At 47.6% G+C, this 24,710-nt stretch overlaps 1 protein-coding gene and 1 pseudogene across 4 annotated transcripts in view; both read right to left on the bottom strand.

Annotated features, from left to right (window-relative positions):
* Window positions 1-24,710, bottom strand: part of LOC140388266 (metabotropic glutamate receptor 7-like) — a 1,207,316-nt gene that overhangs the window by 359,058 nt on the left and 823,548 nt on the right. For all 4 annotated transcript variants that reach the window (XM_072472130.1, XM_072472129.1, XM_072472131.1 and 1 more), the window contains one exon: window positions 19,724-19,863. In XM_072472130.1, coding sequence (XP_072328231.1) covers window positions 19,724-19,863 — 140 coding nt within the window. The remainder of the gene's footprint in view (window positions 1-19,723; window positions 19,864-24,710) is intronic.
* Window positions 10,369-15,269, bottom strand: LOC140388267 (double-stranded RNA-binding protein Staufen homolog 1-like; annotated as a pseudogene).

Here is a 24,710-nt window from a genome sequence, read left to right as displayed (position 1 = left end):
TAGTGCTAACCACTATGCTGCCGTGCACCATTATGGGACCACCACCACAACACTGACTTCAGCGGTTCAAAAGGGTGGCTCACCACCACCTTCGCAAGGGCAACGTGAGGTACACAATAAATGCTGGTTCTTGCCAGTGACACCCACATCCTGAGAATATTTTTTGAAAACTGACAACTTTCCATTGTAAACCGTAAACCGAGAGGGCCGATAATTAAGGCAGTTAAACATTTCATTTGATAAGTAAAGAGCTCACAGAGTAACCCATGAAAAGCTTTCTCCAATTTGAACAATCAGAACTAGGAGCCATGGCTGACAGGCATGTGATGCCCGATGATGTTCTTCGAAAAGGCACAAAATGACTGAGCTCTGCTGTCAGCACTGAAGTCACCAATGACATATATCCTAAACAGGGTGAGAAGCTTTGATTTCAGGTGGCTTACATATCAGAGCACAGAACCTCACTCACAACACTGACAGTTTGCATTTGCAGGACCCCAAGTACAGGAGAGGAAGGGGGTGAGCAGAATCTCCGCCCCCCCCCCCCAGTTTGCATTTGCAGGACCCCAAGTACAGGAGAGGAAGGGGGTGAGCAGAATCTCCCCCCCCCCCCCCCCTCGTCCACCCACCCACCACTAAACATAGAACATACATACAGTGCAGAAGGAAGCCATTTGGCTCATCGAGTCTGCACCCACCCATGGAATTAGCACCCCGCTTAAGTCCACACCCGTAACTCAGTAACCCCACCTAACCTTTTTGGACACTAAGGGCAATTTAGCATGGCCAATCCACCTAACCTGCACGTCTTTGGACTGTGGGAGAAAACCGGAGCACCAGGAGGAAACCGACACACACATGGGGAGAACGTGCAGACTCCGCACATACAGTGACCCAGCGGGGAATCGAACCTGGGACCCTGGCGCTGTGAAGCCACAGTGCTAGCCATTTGTGCTACCGTGCTGCCCCAGATCTTTATTGTCACAAGCAGGCTTACATTAACACTGCAATGAAGTTACTGTGAAAAGGCCCTAGTCACCAAATTCCGGCGCCTGTTCAGAATTCAGAATTCTCAGCTGGTACAGGAATTGAACCCGCGCTGCTGGCCTTGTTCTGCATCATAAACCAGCTGTCGAGCCCACTGAGTGAAACCAGTCCAGTCCTTTTGTCAAACAGTAATGATTTATTATGCAACTCGACTACCCAAAAGGTAATACAGGAACACAGTGAAGTGATGTCCAAGAGGCTCCACTGCATGGACCCAGGGGAAGCCTGGCCGTGCTTGCGACAGTGTGGGCACCATGTTCACAGCAGTCTGCTGTCAGCTCCACAACATTGTTGATAACAGGGTTGTGATGAATGTTGGAAATTGTTATCTGTTTCTCTATTTTTTTGTAGTAATGTTATTAAAACCCCTGCGTTCAAATACATACAGGCAGTCTGTCTGTTAAAGCTGTGATTATGAGGTTGTAAAGGTGAGGTAATCATTGATTTTAACCATTCACTTGTTTACATATAGATGACCAGTGGAATATTCTTTACATTTAGGAGGTTCCCTGGGGTGTCGATAATTTAGGAGGGATTGTGTTTAGTGCTAACTCAGCAGGTCACGGGATATTTAGTGGGAGGAGACTGGAGAACGTAATAAGCTTAGGATAAAGATGATGTACTTATTTGGAGAGGCCAAGTCTGTCTGTAATTTTCAGTTTACAATAGGATTTGAGTCTGACAAGACAGAAGGATTTTCAGGTTGTTTACAGGGTCCTGCCATGTAACCCTAATTTATTTTTTTAAATTTAGAGTACCCAATTCATTTTTTTTCCCATTTAAGGGGCACTTTAGCATGACCAATCCACCTAGCCTGCATATCTTTTAGGGTTGCGGGGGAGAGACCCACGCAGACACAGGGAGAATGTGCAAACTCCATATGGACAGTGACCCGGGGCCAGGGCCGCTCCTGGGTCTCGGCGCCATGAGACAGCAGTGACAACCACTGCATCACCGTGCTGCCCCCAACCCTGATTATTAACTTTATTCATAAGTGGCATTTGAACTGCGTTGAGTTGCTTAATTGGAATATATAGTGGCAAGTGTAAATTGAGAGTTAAAGTTTTTTCGCTTTTATTTAAGAACTGTTTTAACAGTTAATTGGAAAGCTAATGTGGTTGATCTTGATTTAAATTAAAGTGTGTTTTAATATAAAACGTACCTATTGGTCAGTGTTATCACTGAGGCTTACTAGTCTTCCCGTGCAGTCTCATCAATTACAAATTGTTGGGATTCTCATACGGGAGTCCTAACAGAGTACATCCCTTGCCACCAGGCTCAGAGGACACTTTGGGCGGAAGAGGGTAAGGAGGAAGAGGAGGAGGATCAGGTAAAGAGGAGGCATCCTGCATCATTTTGATCCAGAAGGTTTGTTCCTGAATGTCCTCTGAAACTTTGGTTCCCCTAAGCTGCTACCCCATCATGACCATAGCTCCACAATTCTATTTATCTACTCCAGTCCATCTCAGCTGGAGTACTGTATACAGTTTTGGGCGCCAAACCTTAGAAAGGATCTGCATTGGAGAGACTTTTTCTTTATTCATTTACAGGATATGGGCGTTGCTGGTTAGGCCAGCATTTATTGCCCATCACTCGTTGCCCTTCAGAAGTTTGTGGTGAGCTGCCTTCTTGAACCGTTCAGTCCTTGAGGTGTATTATTTTGTGAGGGAAGGAGTTCCAGGATGTTCTCCCAGCGACAGTGAAGGAACGGCAATATATTTCCAAATCAGGGTGGTGAGTGACTTGGCAGGGAACCTCCATGTGATGGGGTTCCCAGATATCTGCTGCCCTTGTCCTTTTAGATGGTAGTGGTCATGGATTTGGAAGGTGCTGTCTAAGGAAACCTGGTGAGTTACTGCATCTTGTAGCTGGTACACACGGCTGCCACTGTTCATCGATGGTGGAGGGATTGAATGTTTGTGGAAGGGAGAACCATCAAGCTGGTTGCTTTGTCCTGGATGGTGTCGCGCTTCTTGAGTGTTGTTGGAGCTGCACCCATCCAGGTAAGTGGAGAGTATTCCATTACACTCCTGACTTGTGCCTTGTAGATGGTGGACAAGCTTTGGGGGTCAGAAGGTGAGTTACTTGCCTTAGGATTCCTAGCCTTTGACCTGCCCTGGCAGCCACAGTATTAATATGGCTAGTCCAGTTCAGTTTCAGATATAATGGGCCAATTGGCCTCCTTCTGCACCATAACAATTCTGTAATTATGTGTCCTCTTGGACAAAAGTCTGAAATAAAAACCACCAACAAATAAAGCCAATCCATAACAATTTAATACAGCAACATGTCCAATTATACCTACAAATATAAATTATCCAACCCTAAACTATCCAGCTCTTGTGTTTTTTTTAATATGAGGCTTTACATGGCCTAAGTGCTCCTACGCAGTGCCACCCCAGTAACTGCAGCCATGGCCAGTGGAATTCTGTTGCATTTCACTTGATAACAGATGGCATTGCAGCCCTCAAGCAGCTCTGGGTCGTAAGCACCCAGCTTTTAACTGCACCACCTTGGCAAGGGCGCTGGAAGTCTAGGTTGGCCTGCTGAGTCACTATAGCAAAGGCAATTGGCAGGGTGGCAAGGTTAGGAGCATGAATACTGCCATATCCTGAGAGAGGCAACAGTTCGGGCACACACACCTCCAGGGCAGTACCTTAGCAATGCTAGCAATCTGTTCGAGGATCGGTTACAGGGCTGTGGTGAGTGTCTGCAAGCCCCTCGGAACCCTGATATCCACAGCCATAATGACAACAGTCTTATTAAAAATTGTCTGAGTTTCTAACTCTCACCTTTAGGCAACCATTCTCAGCTACCATATTAATCTAACAGCCATTTGGTGAAGGAGAATATCAGAAATCAATCTTTGCTCAGTTCAGATTTATTTACAATGAGAAATATTACAAGTGCACAGCTCCTGACCCTACTCACCATCTCAGTGTCAATCAATGTCTCTTTAGACATGTTCAAATAATGAATGGCCTCGTGCTGTTTACCCTTACACAAAATGATGTATACAATTAACAATGAGGACCCGGGTTCAATTTCAACCTTGGGTGACTCTGTTTGTGGAGTTTGCACATTCTCCCCGTGTCTCCTTGGGTCTCCTCAAGGTGCTCCAGTTTCCTCCCAAAATCCAAGAAATGCTGGTTAGGTGGACTGGCCATGCTAAATTGCCCCTTAGTCTCCAAAGGTGTACAGGTTAGGTGGGGTTGCGGGGAGAGGGTGGGGAGTGGGCACAGGTAGGGTGCTCTTTCAGTGGGTCGGTGCAGACTTGATGGGCCAAATAGCCTCCTTCCGCACTGTAGGGATTCTATGATTCTATGTTTGATTCTATGAAAGCAACAATCACCTTGTCACTGAAGGCAGAACCCTGCCCAATTTCTGCAATCATCTTCAGGTCTCTGCAAAGACCCAGTTGCAATTAATTGCCCCTGTCAGACTAAAGCTCTTAGAATCACTGAAGATTCCTTGAAATCTAGATCCTGCAATGCACAAAACTCAGTAATTACCTCCCCAGTGAATCCAAATCTCTTCAGCACTATTCGTTGATTAAAAGCCTGCTAGTTCACTGGGGCTGAACACCTTTTCTCATGTGAAAGGCTTTCTCTCTGATATCTTTGCAGCCATAGATCCCTGTCCTTCATGCACTTTGTAAATAGCACAGCTGTTGTTGTGGCTGGTGCCTGCACCTTTCTGTTCTATTTCGTCTTCCAGTTTTTAACCGTGACTTTATTGCAACTGAGACGACTGGTATCTTTATACTATATCAAAGTTCATATACACAGTGTTAAATCAGTGGTAAACATTTACCACTGTGTCAAATCGCCAAAGTGCAGAGCACATTTAACACTTAGATTGTTATATTCCTCCTGTCGGCAAATTTGCTGACGCTGTTGACAGGTGCCTGCTGACTGCTTATTGTTGGAAACCAAGCTCAACCCAGTACAGGCAAAAGGATGAAAGCAACAACTCTCCTTATAACAATTGTTAAAGATTGACATCTTTCCATTTGTAAACTGCCACAAAAATAAATAGAGACAGTACAAAGAGAAAATAAATGAGTAATTCTCAACCAGGAACAGAGGGCATTTTCTTCAAGAAAGCAAGGTTACAACATTTTATACTCCTCCAAAACAGCTAGAATTTTGGTGGTAAAAGTAAATACGCCACAGTCCCAGATGACCATAGGTTGCTTTTCTCTTTCCGGGAGAGAGCTTACTGGTGGTGATTTAATTGGAGGATCATCGCACCTCAGGCTAGCGGCATGGTTGAGAAGTTGAGGCCTTCATGAATAACCTCAGCTGGTACGGGAATTGAACTCACGCTGTTGGCTTTGTTCTTCATCACAAATCAAGGGCGCGATTCTCCGACCCCCCGGCCGGGTCGGAGTATCGCCGGAGGCTGCCGTGAATCCTGCCCCCGCCGGTTGCCGAATTCTCCACCACCAGATATTCGGCGGGGGCGGGAATCATGCCGCGCCGGTTGGCGGCCCCCCCCCCCCCGCTATTCTCCGGCCCGGATGGGCTGAAGTCCCGCCGCTAAAATGCCTGTCCCGCCGGCGTAGATTAAACCACCTACCTTACCGGTGGGACAAGGTGACGCGGGCGGATTCCGGGGTCCTGGAGGGGGCGCGGGGCGATCTGGCCCCAGGGGGTGCCCCCACGGTGGCCTGGCCCGCGATCGGGGCCCACCGATCCGCGGGCGGGCCTGTGCCGTGGGGGCACTCTTTCCCTTCCGCCTTCGCCACGGTCTCCACCATGGCGGAGGCGGAAGAGACTCCCTCCACTGCGCATGCGCGGGAATGCCGTGAGCGGCCGCTGACGCTCCTGCGCATGCACAGCCCGGAGATGTCATTTCCGCGGCAGCTGGCGGGACACCAAAGGCCTTTTCCGCCAGCTGGCGGGGCGGAAATTCGTCCGGTGCCGGCCTAGCCCCTCAAGGTTGGGGCGCGGCCCCCAAAGCTGCGGAGCATTCCGCGCCTTTGGGCCGGCGCGATGCCCGACTGATTTGCGCCATTTTGGAGAATTTCGCCCCAGATGTCTATTCAAATGAGCTAAACCGACCCCCAATTTTGATGGTGCACAGTGATGGAACATCAAAATGAAGAGACCAACAGACTGAAGTGAATGAAACCTCGAGCCACACCAGAATGAGTCAGGAAAACTGTGAGGGCCAATCTGGCATAATCCTAACCCAGTCAGGACCTTACAAATTTTGTGTCATGCTGAGAACCAAAGGTACAAGTGAGCAATAGTGGGACCGCAGGGGGTAGGGGTTGGGGACTGGGTGAGGGTGGCCAGCTAGCAGCCTGCAATTGCTTGGTCAAGGCGGGAGGAGCACTTGGCACTCCTTTCTGCACTGCAAAATACGAAATATATTCCACGTTTTGCACTTTGCTATTATCTTTTTAAGGCAATCAGGCTGCATGCTCAAGACCTGAAACCCCTTCATGCTGAAAATGCCAATGGAGTTTGTGCATCAATAGAGGGAAAAAGTACGTTGGTGACCAGCTCCAAAATGAGTGCAGCAATTTGTTTCAATGTTCAAATGAGGCTTTTGCGCGGCTGCCTAAATATAGGACCCTGACCAATTTGGCATTGGCTTTAACACCCACGTGGATGAGGCAGGGCTTCCCTACAGCTAAATAGGTTACCATTATTTGTATTTGAAATCCATAAGACTGGGAAAAAACTATGTTATATTAGACTTCAAGATTTTGTGAAAATCTTCCAATGCTCTTGTTGAGGATTTAGTAGTTAAGAGTTGAGAAAGCAGGGAAACGAGTAAAGACAACAAACCACAACTAACCTAATGCACAGTACTCCACGTTAGGTGGTAAAAATGGATGCGTCACAATCTAGGGGTCGCAAGCTGGAATCCCCTTCGCTCCTGTGCATTTGTATCTGTCAACTTCAATTAGCTTCAACAGGCCAGAGATGGATCACAACCACACATCTTCGCCTTTTCAGCCTTTAAGGTGAAGGTTAGTCAATATAAAGTCCTCGGCAATCTTTTGTTTTTTGTCCCCACTAGGTTCATAGGAAGGTTGAGGTAAATTGCGCCAAAATGTTTAAACAAATTAAACAAGGCACAGTTCTTCATTATGGCCTCAGAAAGCAAAATAAAACCTTACAAATGCCTTTTTCATGATGACATTTCCCCTTTAATGGAAACCAGGGGCGGCGCTTTACAGACAAAACCGCGGCTGGGGCGGGGTCTTAAAACAGAGTGAGCCGTTCAAAAGTCCATTGACCTTCAGCAGGACCGGAAAAGCTCACCGGTAGGAGGGGCCTGAAATTCCCATCCCCCAGCAATCACTTTGGGTGGGTACGGAAGGAAACAGGGGGGGAGACGGGGAGGGGGAAGAGAGTCGGGAAGTGCGTGTGGAAAAATAAGAGCAACATGTAAGCATAGAAAAATCAATGAACGGAGAGTGATTTGAAATATTTTTCGCACCCCTGAATGTGGCAGGAAAGTGCTGTTCAAATGTTCTTGCAGCATTTCAGAGAAGCCTATGTGTTTAAGTTATGTTGAATATAAGTCCCTCTGCTGTGGTATTAGTGTTTTAGGCGTCTGTGAATTGCCTTGAAAACACTGGGAAGGCCAAAACTGAAGAGTTCCAACAAATCAATCGTACTGTCCAACCTCTAATTCCATCCCATTCGCCATGAGATAGTTTATTGCCAGTGCAATGAGCCAGCAGTGAAGTGTGGCTAAAGAAATGGAATGAGACAAGGGTGGTGAATGGCGATAGAGTTTGCGACACTGGGCGCTCACAATCACTCTGACACCAGGCCATGTCGGGGCCCTGCACTGACCATACCACGGGATGCATCAAAAAATGCTCCCCCTGATCCACATGGTTTGACCTGAGTCCATCAGTGTGATTAACGAGTGGACACAGGCTTCTCAAAGCATGCAGACCACATTAATATGCTTGCTGAAAGCCAATGGAGCAAATACAACATCTAAATATAACATGATTATGAAAATGATTCAGATGAAAGCATGTAGTACATCATTTAGTTGCATTTTCTACTATAGATAACAACAAATAGATGCGGTTTAAATTGCTTCATTGTGCTACAGCAGCTGTGAGGTTGTCTGCAAATGTGGTAGGAACAAAGGTAGGCGACTCAGCCACACAAACACGCTCACCATTCAATTAGATCATGGCTGATCGCAGCTCAATTTAATTTAACCATCTCCGCTCTATATTCCTCCAAACCGTTAATTTAAAATTCTATCCCTCTCAATCTTTAAAAGCGCTTAAAAGTCCCAACAAACATTCTAGAGGTCTACATACCACCTTTTCCTGAAAAAATCCTTCCTTATCTCCCCCTAAATGGCTTGGCTTTAAGTATTAACTTGATGTCCCCTTGTTCTTGATTCCCCTATCGTGGGAGGGATTGGCCTCAAAGTTCTCCAGGAGCTGAAGATCAATCTCCAGAAGACGGCACTGGGAAACCTTGGAGAAACATCATTGAGACATTAAAAAAATAGTTTATTCCTTCTTTTTCTTTGAACATTTCCCTTTACCAGATATAAGAACATTGAAAATGAGATAAAGGCTGTCTGGCTGGTAAGTCAAGCATCGCCCAATTGGGGAGCGGGTCTTTTTGCTTTCCAATTGGCTTGGGAAGGCAGTGCATCACAAGAATGGATGTGTTGGCTGGAGTGTGGGGCCAAGTCATGTGATGAAATCTCCAGGCATGCACATAGTTGCAGTTGGCAACCTTAATCATAGGAAGCTGAGAGAAAATAGTAGAGGTGAATACCAGGGTGCACAAAATATTAAGAGGGAGAGATAGCACTAGTATAGAGATGGGTAAGTTTACAGGTGAAGTCGGAGTAAGGGAGATAGTCATGGCATCTAAATCAGGGGTACTATGCATATGTGTGAAATCGCAAAGTAAAGTAAATAAGATTGGGGAGTTACAGGTGCAGATTGCGATGTGAAAATATGATGCTGTGGCGATAACAGAGACCTGGCTCAAGGGCAGGACTGGGTTTTAAATATTCCTGGGTACAAGGGTACAAGACCCCAGACTCAGTTATTAACTTACAGCCGACTCCAAATTAATATACTGTGCTGCTGTAGCTGATCTCTGATACTATATTAAAAACATCCCAAAAAAGCTCATTAGTCTGTCAGCTGGGGTAGCATTTCACAGTAGTATCCAGTGCTGAGCAAAACAAGCATTTTTGTTGCAATTGCCCTTCACAACGGCATACATATGCGAGGTTGGATTTCCGTTTTCATAAAATGAAGATGGCACAAAGGAATTGGTTGAACTCTGCACCTGATATGCGCATTCCCCGCTCCTCCTTTGAACCTGATTCAAGTGAGATCGTGAGGACTAAACAGGCTCCAGGTAAGCGAATGTGGCGTGTGTCGTGAAGATCATGGTGTGAGTCGTGAAGGCCGGCTGACGTGGGTCACGAGGTTCAGCCAATTGGCAAAAGTGGATCCTGGAAATAAAGTCTGAAAAACACTGCACTACATCATACCTGTGCTGGTTCATTGAAAGAGCTATCTAATTCGTCCCAGTCCCTTACTCTTTCCTTATTCCCCTGCATTTTTTATGCCTTCAGTTTTTATTTCATTCCCCTCTGAAAGGCTTCCAGAGCATTGCAACTTGCTGTGTAAATAAAGAAATTATCCTCGTCTTTCCTTAGGTTTTCAGTCCAATTATCTCAAATCTGCATCTTCTGGTTACTGACCCTTATGCCAGTGGAAACTGCTTCTCTTTATTTACTCCATTGAAGCACCTTATGATTTTTAGTGTCTTCAGTAAATTTCTCTTCGGCATTCTCCTCACTGAAGGGAGCAGTCCCAGCTTCTCTCGTCTCCCCATATAACTGAAGTCACGCATCAGTGGTTCCATTCTATAAATACTCACTGCACCCTAAGGACTCAATCTCCTTCTTAATGCACAGTGGCCAGAATTAAATACAATACTCCGGCTCTGGCCTGAATTGTGTTTCATAAAAGCTTTGGCATAACATGCTTGTTTTTTTTTTCTTTTCTTTAAAAAAAAATGTTGAAGCAGTTTATAAATCAAAGTTTAAATTTTGACAGTGGTTTACAACTCCTTTAACTCAGCTTCACATTGATAAAATGTGTTATGCCAAAAAAAGCCACCAGTACTTTTGCACAAACACCAATTTTTACTTCTCCATTCCATAGGTACAATACATGCATGGGAAGGAAAACAAAAGTCCAAAAGTAAAGTAACAAAGTTTTGACTGAGTTGGCAAGGGTTTCATGCTTTACTTGAACAATAAGCAAAATGTTTACTGTACACACTTTGTGTACATCACATGGAACATTACATCAAAGCATTAATAAAGTACAAGACAACATCTTACATTTTACCCTACACCAAGATTTACAGTAATCTGCAATTTCTGGTATAAGCTAGGTAACAGATCATATCCAACAATGTAATTCTTGTGCACTGTTGAAAATTACTCATTTAATTTTTATATAAACAAAGTTTAATATAAAAACAAAAAGCAAAGTCCTTCAGAATTGCCAAATTAAAAAAAACCTTTAGATTAAAAAATACAAACTTAACCTAGAACTGAGACTTGATACCATCTTTTAAGGGTGAAGAAAAGAGGCAGTTTTTTAAAAATTAACTTATTGAAACAGAACTCAATTTAGAGTTTCAACTTGCTTCTTTCGGATATACAAATTATGAAAATGCAGGCACACTACTTTTTAAACTAGCACCAAGTTTTGTCAAACCCAAATGGTTTGTTACACCAACGGCCAATTCAGACAGGTACCAAATCATGAACTACATACATTGGCTATGACCCTGATTTTGTTAAGCAATTTTTCAATCATCATGTAATGTACTATTGGAGAGTCATCAACAGAAATTCTAACCTTTTGCTGCTGGATATTGGTGTGAACAAGGTTCCAATGAAACATTAGGAACAAATTTCCTTCATCAAAAAAAATGAATTAATGTTGAAATGCATTACTATTTTAAAAAGTTAAGCAACTTAATGATTTAGACACTACAGCAAGATTCAAACTGTAGTTGTCTAAAACATAAGCTACATGTCACAGAACAGGAAGCATCCAATTTTCTCTGGTGCCTGGCGCTTTGGGTCAATAAAAGGCTTTCAGTCAGTGACATCCAGTGTTTGTCCTAAAGTGTTTGGGTGAGCCGGTTTGATGAGAGAATCACCATCAATTTCTTGTTTCACACATACAGCAATTGGTCCATTTCCTGTTCTTGGTATGTCTACATTTTGTTGGTCCAGCTCAGACAATAGTTTTAAGATATTAAGAGCAGCCATATCATGACAGGACTCAACATCTTTTCCAATTCTGTGACTGATCAGAGGAGGTTGAGAGGAACAATTCATCAGAGACACATACTCATTTTTATTGTTTTTTGGAAAATCCTTATATTTAGCCTGTAATCCTTGAACACTAGCCAAAAAGTCCAACTGTTCTGAAGGTCTGGTAAGGGTGCTTTGTGGCTTGCGGGCTGCAGGATTATTTTTCAAAATTGCTTCTGCAGTTAAGGACGTTCCACCATATAGGAGTTCTCTTGCTATCATTGCGGTGACAGTGGCCATGGCTGGATTTGCTGCAGGCCTGTTGAAATCTTTGGTATGATGCCCTTGATTGACACCAACAGCCTGTGCTACCTCAGGAACCATAGGAAGGATTCCTGAAGGTAGTTGCTGGTGGCTGGGGTATGGCATTCGAAACTCATCTTCTAGACGCATGCTCCCATCTTTAACTGTTGCACTATCTTCTACAGAGGAACCAGGCTCGAAAAAGGTCACTTTCCGCCCTTTAACAGGATCTTTCACTGTTGGCTTTTCTTCAGTTTTCAAAGCTGGTTTAGGTGGCTGAGGCTGGGGAACTTTAAAACCTAAAAGCTCCAACATTTTCTCAGCTGCATTTCGCTTGGCAACTTTCTTATTTGGGCCCATTCCCTCTCCTACTTGACCACCAATTTTAACCCGCATAACAAACTCTCTGAGGCGAGGAAGGCCTCGTTCTACCATTAATGTATATTCAGGCTCCTTTTCTTTTTTTGCTTACTGAATTTGAGCTAGACGGCTGATTGGATTCATTCCTTGCCCATACTCTGGACTTGTCTCCACTATTGATTTAGTTTTCTTTTTTATGCGTGGTTTCACTTTTTCTACAATCGGAAACTGTGGAAGTTTCTTCAGTTCCTCCAGAACAGCAATTGCGGCAGCTTTCTTGGAAATGTTCTTACTTTTCCCTTCTCCTTCAGCTGAAAATTCTCCAACCATTACTTTAGTTACAAAACTTTTCATGTGAGGAGGGCCACTTTCTTTTATTACTTCAAAGTTCACAGGCATATTTCTTTTCAGTGCAATCTCAAAAACTTGGCTTATTTCGGATTTATTGAGATCATCCTCATCTGGGGCGTCATTCTCCGCCGGCGGGAGTCTCCGTTTTGCCGGCGCCTGGGGGTTTCCCGACGGCGTGGGGCTGCCCCACAATGGGAAACCCCATTGACCGGCCGGTGTTACGGAGACTCCCGCCGGCCGGTCGGGGCAGAAATGTGGCGGGGCGGGTGGGAGAATTTCGCTCCTGGTTCTTTTCCATTAACAGTTTGTAACTTGGATGGCAGGGTTTCATTTTGCAAGGCTTTGAGTGCTTTAGCAGCTGCATCATGTTTAGCAGCCTGTCTTGACCTTCCTTTTCCCTGGAACTGCTGATTTCCAATTACAAGTTCAACTTGTACAGTACGAAGTCTTACAACACCAGGTTAAAGTCCAACAGGTTTGTTTCGATGTCACTAGCTTTCGGAGCGCTGCTCCTTCCTCAGGTGAATGAAGAGGTCTGTTCCAGAAACACATATATAGACAAATTCAAAGATGCCAAACAATGCTTGGAATGCGAGCATTAGCAGGTGATTAAATCTTTACAGATCCAGAGATGGGGTAACCCCAGGTTAAAGAGGTGTGAATTGTGCCAAGCCAGGACAGTTGGTAGGATTTCGCAGGCCAGATGGTGGGGGATGAATGTAATGCGACATGAATCCCAGGTCCCGGTTGAGGCCGCACTCATGTGTGCGGAACTTGGCTATAAGTTTCTGCTCGGCGATTCTGCGTTGTCGCGGGTCCTGAAGGCCGCCTTGGAGAACGCTTACCCGGAGATCAGAGGCTGAATGCCCTTGACTGCTGAAGTGTTCCCCGACTGGAAGGGGACATTCCTGCCTGGTGATTGTTGCGCGATGTCCGTTCATTCGTTGTCGCAGCGTCTGCATGGTCTCGCCAATGTACCACGCTTCGGGACATCCTTTCCTGCAGCGTATGAGGTAGACAACGTTGGCCGAGTCGCACAAGTATGTACCGCGTACCTGGTGGGTGGTGGTCTCACGTGTAATGGTGGTATCCATGTCGATGATCTGGCACGTCTTGCAGAGATTGCCATGACAGGGTTGTGTGGTGTCGTGGTCGCTGTTCTGAAGACTGGGTAGTTTGCTGCAAACAATGGTTCGTTTGAGGTTGCGCGGTTGTTTGAAGGCAAGTAGTGGGGGTGTGGGGATGACCTTGGCAAGATGTTCATCGTCATCAATGACGTGTTGAAGGCTGTGAAGAAGATGACGTAGTTTCTCCGCTCCGGGGAAGTACTGGACGACGAAGGGTATTCTGTCGGTTGTGTCCCATGTTTGTCTTCTGAGGAGGTCGGTCCGGTTTTTCGCTGTGGCGCGTTGGAACTGTCGATCGATGAGTCGAGTGCCATATCCCGTTCGTACGAGGGCATCTTTCAACGTCTGTAGATGTCTGTTACGCTCCTCCTCGTCTGAGCAGATCCTGTGTATTCGGAGCGCTTGTCCATAGGGGATGGCTTCTTTAATGTGTTTAGGGTGGAAGCTGGAGAAGTGGAGCATCATGAGGTTATCCGTAGGTTTGCGGTAAAGCGAAGTGCTGATGTGACCGTCATTGATGGCGGCCTTCAGGACCCGCGACAACGCAGAATCGCCGAGCAGAAACTTATAGCCAAGTTCCGAACACATGAGTGCGGCCTCAACCGGGACCTGGGATTCATGTCGCATTACATTCATCCCCCACCATCTGGCCTGCGAAATCCTACCAACTGTCCTGGCTTGGTACAATTCACACCTCTTTAACCTGGGGTTACCCCATCTCTGGATCTGTAAAGATTTAATCACCTGCTAATGCTCGCATTCCAAGCATTGTTTGGCATCTTTGAATTTGTCTATATATGTGTTTCTGGAACAGACCTCTTCATTCACCTGAGGAAGGAGCAGCGCTCCGAAAGCTAGTGACATCGAAACAAACCTGTTGGACTTTAACCTGGTGTTGTAAGACTTCGTACTGTCCTCACCCCAGTCCAACGCCGGCATCTCCACATCAAGTTCAACTTGGTAAGTGACTGGTCCAACAGGAGGGACAGGGTAAAAGTACCTTTGAGGGTAAGCATTATTTCTCAGCATATTGTAGCCCGGCCTTAGCTGATCCTAACAGCCCAGGGTAAGGATCAATTGGTCTGTAGGTCGGTTTCTTTCCCATTTTCATACACAAGTCATTCAATTCTACTGTTGAAGTAACAAAGTCAAGATTTTTTGAATCATTACGTGGGGGACGAGGTGGTGGTTTTGGGAGACTGGTTTCCACTAAGGCCTTTGCGGCTGCTGCATGCTGAGCCTTCTGAATGCTGCTTCCTTCAGCTTCCCAGTGCTGGTCACCAAGTGTGAGCTGCACTGTAAAAACCTTGGCATGAGCTGGACCAAGTTCATTTAAAAGTTTGTACTCTGGCTGAATCTTGTTGAAACGGGCCAACTCATTCACAAGACACATAGGGGTTTTCTCTTTGGGGTTTGCCATGTTTGAAGGAACTGCAGTTGCGGTGGTGGAAGTGGCTGACATGGAAGGTAAAGCTGAGCTTTGAATGGGCCTACTAGCACTTTCTGATGGCAAAGTGCCAATTCCAGAAGGAATGCCCTGGCCAACAGTGCTACCCATAAGAGGCTGCGATAGACTGGAGGGCGAGTTATGAACCTGAATCTGAGACATTTCACACTTCCAACTCAAACTTTAAGAAGATTAGGTTTACACGAAGATTCCACAGAGGCGCTGGTTAAGATCAGAAATATGCAGTAGCAGGATATATCTTCTTTCTTCAAAAAAAAGGGGCGGTAAACTCAAAGCCGAATTTCTGAAGCAACAAATCGATCCATTCGCTCCAGAAGCAGGAAAGAGGGGCCGCTTCCCACTGCCAACACACGGCAAACACCAAAGAGAATCGGACGAACCGGCGGCGGAACCGACCTTAACCGCTTCACCTTCCCAGAGCGCCGCCTAACATGCTTGTTTTTGTGCTGTATGCCTTCAATTGTAATGCCAAAATGTCTACATGGTTTGACTATGCCCTGGATAAATTTGTAAAGCTTTCAGAGGGATAACCGATCAGCATCTTGAACTAACAGCCCAGCTAGTGGAGTAATTCTTTGGGAGTTGTTTAGCTCTCCAGTACACCACCATAATCCCACTGCCCCCTCCCTCACTCCTCCCATCACTCCCAGCAGTTATAGCTTTTCTGTCTTCCTTTAGTCATGTATCATCTGTGGTTAGGAGTGGGTGATCTGAACTCCAGTCTTTGCCAATACAACCTGATAGAGCAACCCACAGAGAGCTCACTTCTCACATTGGCTAATATGGAAGAGCCAAACAATAGCAGGGGATCAGACTGGTATTCTGCTGAGTTCTGCTGTCGCAATATCATCATGTATCCGACCAGTATTGTCATAAGGTCCAAAGACAAGAAATAAAACTCCTCCACGTAACAACAATTTTCACTTTCCTGACGTGCATTAAATCCAATTGCAGAGTGAGTTCTATTCAGTTGAGTGGGCCCTTGCAATTATGTAATAATATGAGTGTGCTTGTTTATTTTAATGATGGGCACTTCTGGACATGTGACTAGCTGAAGTATGGGGCGGGATTCTCCGACCCCCCGCCGGGTCGGAGAATCGCCGGGGGCTGGCGTGAATCCCGCCCCCGCCGTGTCCCAAAGTCTCTGCCACCAGAGATTCGGCGGGGGCGGGAATCGCGCCGCGCCAGTCGGCGGGCCCACCCCGACGATTCTCCGGCCCGCGATGGGCCGAAGACCCGCTGCTGGAATGCCTGTCCCGCCAGCGTGGATTAAACCACCTTTTGAACAGCGGGACAAGGCGGCGCGGTGGGCTCCGGGGTCCTGGGGGGGGGGGCGTGAGGCGATCTGGCCCCGGGGGGTGCCCCCATGGTGGCCTGATCCGCAATCGTGGCCCATCAATCCGTGGGCCGGCCTGTGCCGTGGGGGCACACTTTTTCTTCCGCCTTCGCCATGGTCTTCAATATGGCAGAGGCAGACGAGACCCCCCTCCCCTGCGCATGTGCGGGGATGATGTCAGCAGCCGCTGACGCTCTCGCGCATGCGCGGACCCACGTCGCTCGGTGAAGACCTTTCGTCCCTGGCTGGCGTGGCGCCAAAGGCCTTTCCCGCCAGCCGGTTGAGCGGAAACTGCTCCAGCGCGGGCCCAGCACCTCAAGGTGAGGGCTTGGCCCCTGAAGGTGCGGAGACATACGCACCTTTGGGGCGGCCCGACGCCGGAGTGGTTCCCGCCACTCCATCACGCTGGGACCCCCCGTCCCGCCGGGTAGGGGAGAATCCCGCCCATGCTTAGTGAATGCTTTTTTTTGGTGTGGCGTGGGTGGGTGCTGGTGCTGAAATGTGCAATGTCTTTTCATCCAGTGTTGAGAATTTCTAGGTGACTTATAAAGAGGAATAGTCAGAGGATAAACCTTTTCCTTTTGTTCCAACCCTGTGATTTGAACTTAATCACATGAGACTTGCCCATTCCACATAACAGGATAACATTACTGCTCTAATCCTTACAGATTTAACTGTTTAATTATCAGGGTCAGACATGAAAAACTAAATAAATACCAGAATTCAGCTGGGAACATTGCTGCTGTGAAGTTACGAGCATTCCCGGATTATAATGGCCTATCATTCCTTCTATAACTCCAGTTCAATACTGGCAATTTATAGACTGGCCTTAAGGGCAACCTGCTTTTTTTCTGTATGGGCTCGAAATTTAAGTCTGATATTACAAATCACATTGAAACATGCTAATTGTCATGAGAGCTTTAACACACACACAGATGCCGACCAGTTTTATAGCCTGGTGTAGATTAACATTGGTGAGGAATTTAGGGTTGTTCTGACCTGATTCGCCATTGCAAAGCTTGGAAATTTCAACAAAAAGATTTCAAACTACGGGTTTGTTTCTAACCTAGCAGTGTGATGCATTGGATACTTTAGTCGGTATCATTTGTAACTCTGAAGTGCGCGACTGGCGAATTCTTTAATTGATTGCTTGGTTTTACATGGCCTATTTTTTGCTTCAAGGAAGCAACTGGTCACCTTTGTCTTTTCAGCACCATTTAAGCCCAATTAACAGAGCCACAGGAGACCATTAAGTAAATGTCACTCCGCTAAATCTCGTCACTGGACTTTAACCTTTGTCTCCGTCCCAGATTTTCCGGTTTCCTGTTTGTCGGAGGCCAGACGTTCAACCCAAGATGCACGTCGGGGCCCCATGGAGGTCCCAACACATTGACTCCGTGAAGTTGCAATTGCCCGTGAAGTTTGAACTTCCAATGGGTAATTCCCCTGCTCCCCGGAACCCTCTGAAAAAGAGTCAGAGACTATGAACAGTTCTGAATTACTTACCTGAATAATTACCCAGGAAACATGAGACAGAAAATTCCTAGTCCAACTCCTGAGTAACCATACAACTGACACCCAAGCCCCGCCCTCAGTCATTCACACTTCCCAGCCAACCAACCCTCTGCCCAGCCAACTAATCCCAACTACCCCCCCCCCCCCCCCCCCCACCTGACCAAACCCAACAACCTATCCCTACCTGACCTGACTAGCCCCTGGCCTGACATCTCGCCACCCACCTCCCATCATACCACCCTAACCACCTACTGTTTCATTTGTTGGTCATGGGGTTGTCTCATCTTGAATAATTCCGATCTGATTTAGGATGTTACTGCTTTATTAACAAAGATGGGCTACAGAATCGGTATGTCTGTCTTGTGTACAAACTATTCCATCTGGTCTTCAGAGTCTTTCGCACATGACTGCTGATGTCACCGTTGCATCATGATAAACATCAGTAATGCATTGCCATAACTATTGGGGGCTGGTTTAGGTCAGTTGGCAGGGCAGCTGGTTCGTGAAGCGGAGCGATGCCGATAGTGCATGTTCAATTCCTGTACTGGCTGAGGTTATTGCTCAAGGCCTCACCTTCTCAACCGTACCTAAGCTACGCTGACCCTCAGGTTAAATCACCACCAGTCAGCTCTCTCTCAAAAGCAAAGAGCAGTCCATGGTCCTCAGCGAATTTCACTTTCACCATAGCTATTAACCCATTACACTAAACCACCACTTCACCCACCTCCCACCATACCTACCCAACACCTCAATCATATGCCACCTTGTCACCAGACCTTCCTGCCACCTTATCCACTTGCCCCATCCACTCCACCCACCTAGCTCACCAACCTACCCATTTACTCATTCATTCACCTTTTCATTCACATTCACACTGGACATTTAAACTTACCTTACGGCAACTAGTGCTATAATAAATGAAGGATGGGGGGGGGGGGGGGTGATTCTCTTTGCTGCTCTCTGCGTGGGTTTCTGCGCTTAAGGAGTTCTTCCAGCTGTTGCATCGGAGTCTTTCAAACATTGTCGAGGTAAGTACGCTGTTTTCTGATCAGAGCAGCGGTTCCGACACTGGTCAGAAGTTTTGGGGCACATTTATATCATTACAAGAAAACATTCCCAACATTTGCCCAAATAGTCACTTACTGAAACTGGACAGCAAACTATCATTTCTCATGACCTGCACAGAACAACGAGCATCAGCAGAAGACAGCTCTGCCCTCTTTATTCACATTCAATGCCATTAAGGGGAAGATGCACAATTGCCGAAATAAGTCCTGTCACTTGCCGCTTCTTCATTTTATATTGAGATCCTCTGCCATTCAGATTAAATTAATTCTTCAAACAGGAAGCACCAGTTCTCAATCTTTCAGGAACTAGTCAAAGCTATCTACCTGAAGTAATGATGTGTGCAAAAATGAACAAACGCCAAAGTGTTCTCCAAATATTAATCTTTTAGGTGCTTTCATCTAGCAGTTTTAAGCTTATTCATAGGATAATGGATATGGGCCAGCAGAGCATTGAAATCACTGTGTGGCCAGCCGCTGTACACGCTGTCACAAAATTTTTGTTGCTATTGGAAACGGCTTCAACTCTTCTGGTAGTTGGTTTAATGCCTGCAATTGGTTCAAGGGATGCAACAAAGTACTTAAGCAATTAGCATCCAAAAAATATTTCCCAGAGATACAAAAGATAAATCTAGAGTTGCCAGCATGGGGTGAATGGATAATGTTTGATGCCAGCATGGTCCAGACAATTAGCGCTTCTGGCCCGATCTCTCATGCATGTTCCCTTCAAATAAGCATCATATTGTTGACATGTATCCCCCCCCCCCCCCCCCCCCCACACACACCCCATGCTGCTTCTGCTTAGATGGTCCATACAACGTCAATAACACAACAAGGTGTGACTTACATTGAGATGAAGGTGGTCTGTCCATTGACCAATTCTGCGGTATTCCCAGGTATTGTTGCCAGCAAGCTGATACTGAAAGATATCATAGCGGCCTGGAGCATCGCCTTTATCATCGAACATTACAGGGGTTCCAGCACTACCTGAGGAGAGAAGGAAACAAGAACCAATGTAATTGATAAAACTGGTCAATGGACAGAAGAAACTTATGGTTACTTATTTCATCATTCCATGTGATTAATTAGCAAAGCCTACAATAAGCTATGTTAACTTTTTGTCTTCCAAAGTTTAATGAAAGACTTTAGAATGGCAAAGAACATTAAAACTAAGCCCCACAGGAGATCTTTAAGGAGAAGCAGATCAGTGAATGATGCCCCAGCTATTCACTGTTAACAGATATAAGTCTTACAACACCAGGTTAAAGTCCAACATGTTTGTTTCAAACACTAGCTTTCGGAACACTACTCCTTCCTCAGGACCTGAGGAAGGAGCAGTGCTCCGAAAGCTAGTGTTTGAAACAAACATGTTGGACTTTAACCTGGTGTTGTAAGACTTCTTACTGTGCTCACCCCAGTCCAATGCCGGCATCTCCACATCCTGTTAACAGATGACAGCATCAGTTGAGAAATCTTGAACGCAATTCAGCCAAAAATGTCTAAGGGCTGGATTCTCCCGCCCCGCCTGCCGCGTACAATGGAGAACTCCATTGATGTTGAGCGGACGCGGCCGGAGAATCCTTCCCTCAGTGTCATTTTGGGCGAGTTTGGTGGGGTATTTCCCACTGGCATTTTGGGTGAGATCCAGACCTGGATTCACCAAACTCAAGTAATTTTTTGGGGAGTTTCTCCATGGTCCATCCCACACTTGAAATTCTTTCAGCAATGGAGAGCTCAACTCGCCGCCTAGACCGGCTCCTCAGAGATCGGGGTGCTGTTTTGAAAGGGTGTCCCTTTGCCTAAGTGAGCTTGAGGGTCCACCACACCCTCACTCCCAACCCATAGGCAATGCCCTCTCCTCACACATGGGCATAACCCCACCCGCAATATGGACACCGTGCTATGGGGTCATTGAGGGCTTCCCTTTTCAGGCCCTCCAGCCTCCCTTTTGCCCCCCCTATTTCGGGAAACCCCCACCCGTCATATGCCACCTCCTCCCCCCTTTCATGGGCATGTTTCTCCCCCCTTAAAGCGCACTTGGCATTTCCAACCTGTCACCCAGACACCCAGGTATTGCCAGTCTGGCCGCCAAGAAAAGCCTCTTGCACCCTAGAGGTGTCAATCAGACACCCAGGCAATCCCAGGTTGGGCAGGGTGCCCCTGTGCCAGGGGGGTGTTCCAGGGTACTTCCCTGCTCCATCCCCGGCGACCCAGCGGACTCCAATGGCCTCCGAGACCCTCCAGTGGCCATCACAACCAGTCTCCGCTTGTGGGGACTGATGTGTTGGGTGTTCTGGATCACAAACAGGTCACCAACACTTGAAGTGGTGCAACTCTATTATATTATAAGGTTAATTATATTAACATACTTGAACTGTGGATAAATGCAATACCAGCTTTAACTGTTGACCCTTGCCTAGTCCTAACCAGGTGATGCACTCAGCACATGGTGAATGTCTGTGTTGCAGGCTGTGAGCTCTGTGCTCCGAGCTGGCTGCTACTAGAATGAGCGGGAACTCTCCTGTCCCCTGTCTTTATAGTGCGTGTGCTCTCACTGGTGATTGGCTGCGGTGTTGTGTCTGCTGTTTCGTCCCACTGCATGTCCATCAGTGTGTGTGTCTGCACTATAAAATACTGGTGCATATTATGACAGAGACCAGTACTAATTGCCACCCAGTTGAGGCCTATCCGGTGTGGCCAGTGACTCCCAGGCATCGGGTGAAGTCGGTGTTGGCATATTTAAATGAGCCTAATGACTCATTTAAGTATCATTATCTGGATCACGTCCAGTGAGGTGCAATCCAGATCACACCCAGCGCGAAGCCCCATTTGAGCCACGTCCGCGATTCACCCATCACCCCTAATGCCAACGCAATGGCTGAATCGCGCACCTTTCTGTGGTTTCAGAAAGAGGTTTCCTTCACAAAATATCTTGTTTCGTAAACATGGATCATTGTACAAGGTTGAAGCTGAGTAAATCACAAAAACTGTTTTGCTTTGCTCAATTTGGCATTTCCCTCAATCACATAGATAAGGACATGTTCTGAAATACAGTCAGCGGGATTCTCCGACCCCCGCCGGGTCGGAGAATCCCGGGGGTGGCGCGAATCCCGCCCCGTCGTCCCGACTCCGGCTGCCGTATTCTCCGGCACCGGTTTTCGGGACGGGGGCGGGATTCACGCCACACCGGTCGGGGCCATTGGCAGCACACCCCCCCCCCCCCACCCGCCTCAGCAATTCTCCAGGCCCCGATGGGCCGAGGGGCCTTCCGTTTTTGGCCAGCCCCACCGGCGTGGGTTAGACATGGTCCCGCACGGCGGGACCTGGCAGGTAAGATGGCTGGGGCGGTCCTCGGAGGGTTGCGGGGGGGCCCCCACGGTGGCCTGGCCCGCGATCGGGGCCCACCGATCTGCGAGCAGGCCTGTGCCATGGGGGCTCCTTCCTTCCGCGCCGGCCCCTGTAGGGTTCCGCCATGGCCAGCGCGGAGAAGAGCACCCGCTGCGCATGGCCAGAATCTGCTGGCCGGTCTGTGCATGCGCGGAACCACACCGGCATTTCCGCGCATGTGCGAGATCACGACGGCCCTTCGGCGCATGCGCGAACTCGCGCAGTCCCTTTGGTGCTGAACCCCTCCAGCGTCCACCTAGCCCCTGTTAGTGCAGAGAATTCCGCACTTTCGGGGGCTGGTGACTCCGGAGTGGTTTGTGCCGGTTTTCCCGCCGGCGTAGGCACTTAGTCCCGCGAAAGGAGAATCCCGCTCCTTGTGTTCCTGTTCAACGCTAACTCATTTTGTGGCCAGAGACATTCGTTCATAATAATTCAAATTTACATGGAATCATTGAGCTGACAATTTGAGCCCGCCTGTTTGTTTTGTACTCTTATTAAATCAATTAATAGATTAAATACAGCAGTAAATAATGCCTTGAACTATCATCATAGGTATGCACCAATATTTTACATTAAGACGAAAATAAGGAACTTGCATTTACACAGCTCCTCCAACATGCTGACAATGTACTAAAGTACTTCACAGCAGAGGTAGACTTACAACACCCAGATGGCAAAAAGGTGAACACCATCCATTGCCAATGCTGTCCCTGGTGTCCATGTCCCTGTCCAACCTGCTCCCTGTGGTTCTGGTAATCTCCCGGTCCCTCCTGCTCTGTCCTGTGCCCCTGACTCACCAAGCCAGGATAACGGTGAATGTTCGGCTACAGCCCAGCCCCGACTCCCTGTGTGAGAGGCCGCTTGAACAGGTCACCATGGAGGTTTGGCTTTGTGACGAGAAGGGGCAGCTCTTTCACTCCTTGGCTTTCTATTGGGCGGACGGACGGACTGAGCACGCTGGACCTGGTTCACTCCCTGTCTCTGGGGGGGAGCACTACACCAGAGCATGGGACTCTTCTGGTCGCTCAGTACCTATATTCCTTTCACTCGCCTGGTCAAGAGGGACATGGCCTCTTCTCCCCTCTCTGTCAACATTGAGGTGTTTGATGGTCATGGCAGTCTGGAGCAGCTCCCAGACCAGCCCTTGGCCGCTTCTCTCAACCAACACTGGTTTATGTAGGAAGGGGTGTGCAGAATTCCAGTCAGAGAGGGCTGGTGCTGAGGGACCCTCTTCATTCCACCTGGTAATATCTGATTTTAAATGTAATATCAACTTCAGTTTTCCTCACCTTTTGCTCTCTACAGGAAAATACGATTGATATCTAAACACTGGGCTGTGACTTAACACCATGTGGACAAAGAGCGGTCGGACCCAATCAGTCCAAATAATATGTCTTTGCCCCACTGGACGCTCTTCTGTAGAAAATCTTCTAATAATGAAGGTTCAGGCTATTTTTGATTTGAGAAAGTATATTTAGATAATTAAACAACGGAATTTGAGTTTAAAGATTTCACATTTTTAACACAATATTAAATGGGTTTTTAAAAAAACTGGGGCGTCATTCTCCGCCGGCGGGAGTCTCCGTTTTGCCGGCGCCCGGGGGTTTCCCGACGGCGTGGGGCTGCCCCACAATGGGAAACCCCATTGACCGGCCGGTGTTACGGAGACTCCCGCCGGCCGGTCGGGGCAGAAATGCGGCGGGGTGGGTAGGAGAATTTCGCCCCTTTTTTCAAAAACTTACAGCTACATTCTCCGCTCCTGAGTAAAGGGGTGCAATTCTCTTGAAACATTTCCAAGTGTTGTCGCGAACAAGAACTACCGCGAGGTTCCCAGCACTCGTCCCAGCGAGGCCGACAATGCTATCCAACGTTAATTGGTCAACTTCACAAGGCCTCATGGGCGCCTCGCCGTAAATGAAGGCTCGCCAACTGATTGGCCGGCTCTGCGCTCGGCAGCTCCCTGCCAACAAGGTCGAGCAGCACTTAAGCAGCACTTGCTCAGCCAGCCCCAGCCAGCTCTCAGCAAAGGTGCCCAGGGGACCGACTCCAAGATTTGGGATGCAGATCTGGGGAGACTGCTGGATGCAGTGGAGGCCAGGATGGATGTCCTGTTCCCCCGAGCGTCCCGGTGGGGCAGCCATAGGGCAGCCAGTGCTGCCTGGGACGCGGAAGCGGCTGTGAGCGCCGTGAGTGTGATGAGGAGGACTGGCATCCAGTGTCGGGAAAAGGTCAACGGCCTACACTGCGCAGCACAAGTGAGTAGTCACCCACCCCCGCCCCCCACACCCGCACCCCACCCCACCAAGACCTTTCCGCCCCCCACGCAAGCGTCCACCGCCCAATTCACCATGCGACCCACAATCCTCCCTCCACCGTCCTCTCCGTTCATCCCACCCAAACCTTCCCTCACACCCCTCCCCCCACCACTGTGAACCATGCGTGTGACT

The sequence above is a fragment of the Scyliorhinus torazame genome, chromosome 13, assembly GCF_047496885.1.
Source record: "Scyliorhinus torazame isolate Kashiwa2021f chromosome 13, sScyTor2.1, whole genome shotgun sequence".
Lineage (NCBI taxonomy): Eukaryota > Metazoa > Chordata > Chondrichthyes > Carcharhiniformes > Scyliorhinidae > Scyliorhinus > Scyliorhinus torazame.
This window is presented reverse-complemented; position numbering and strand designations above follow the sequence as displayed.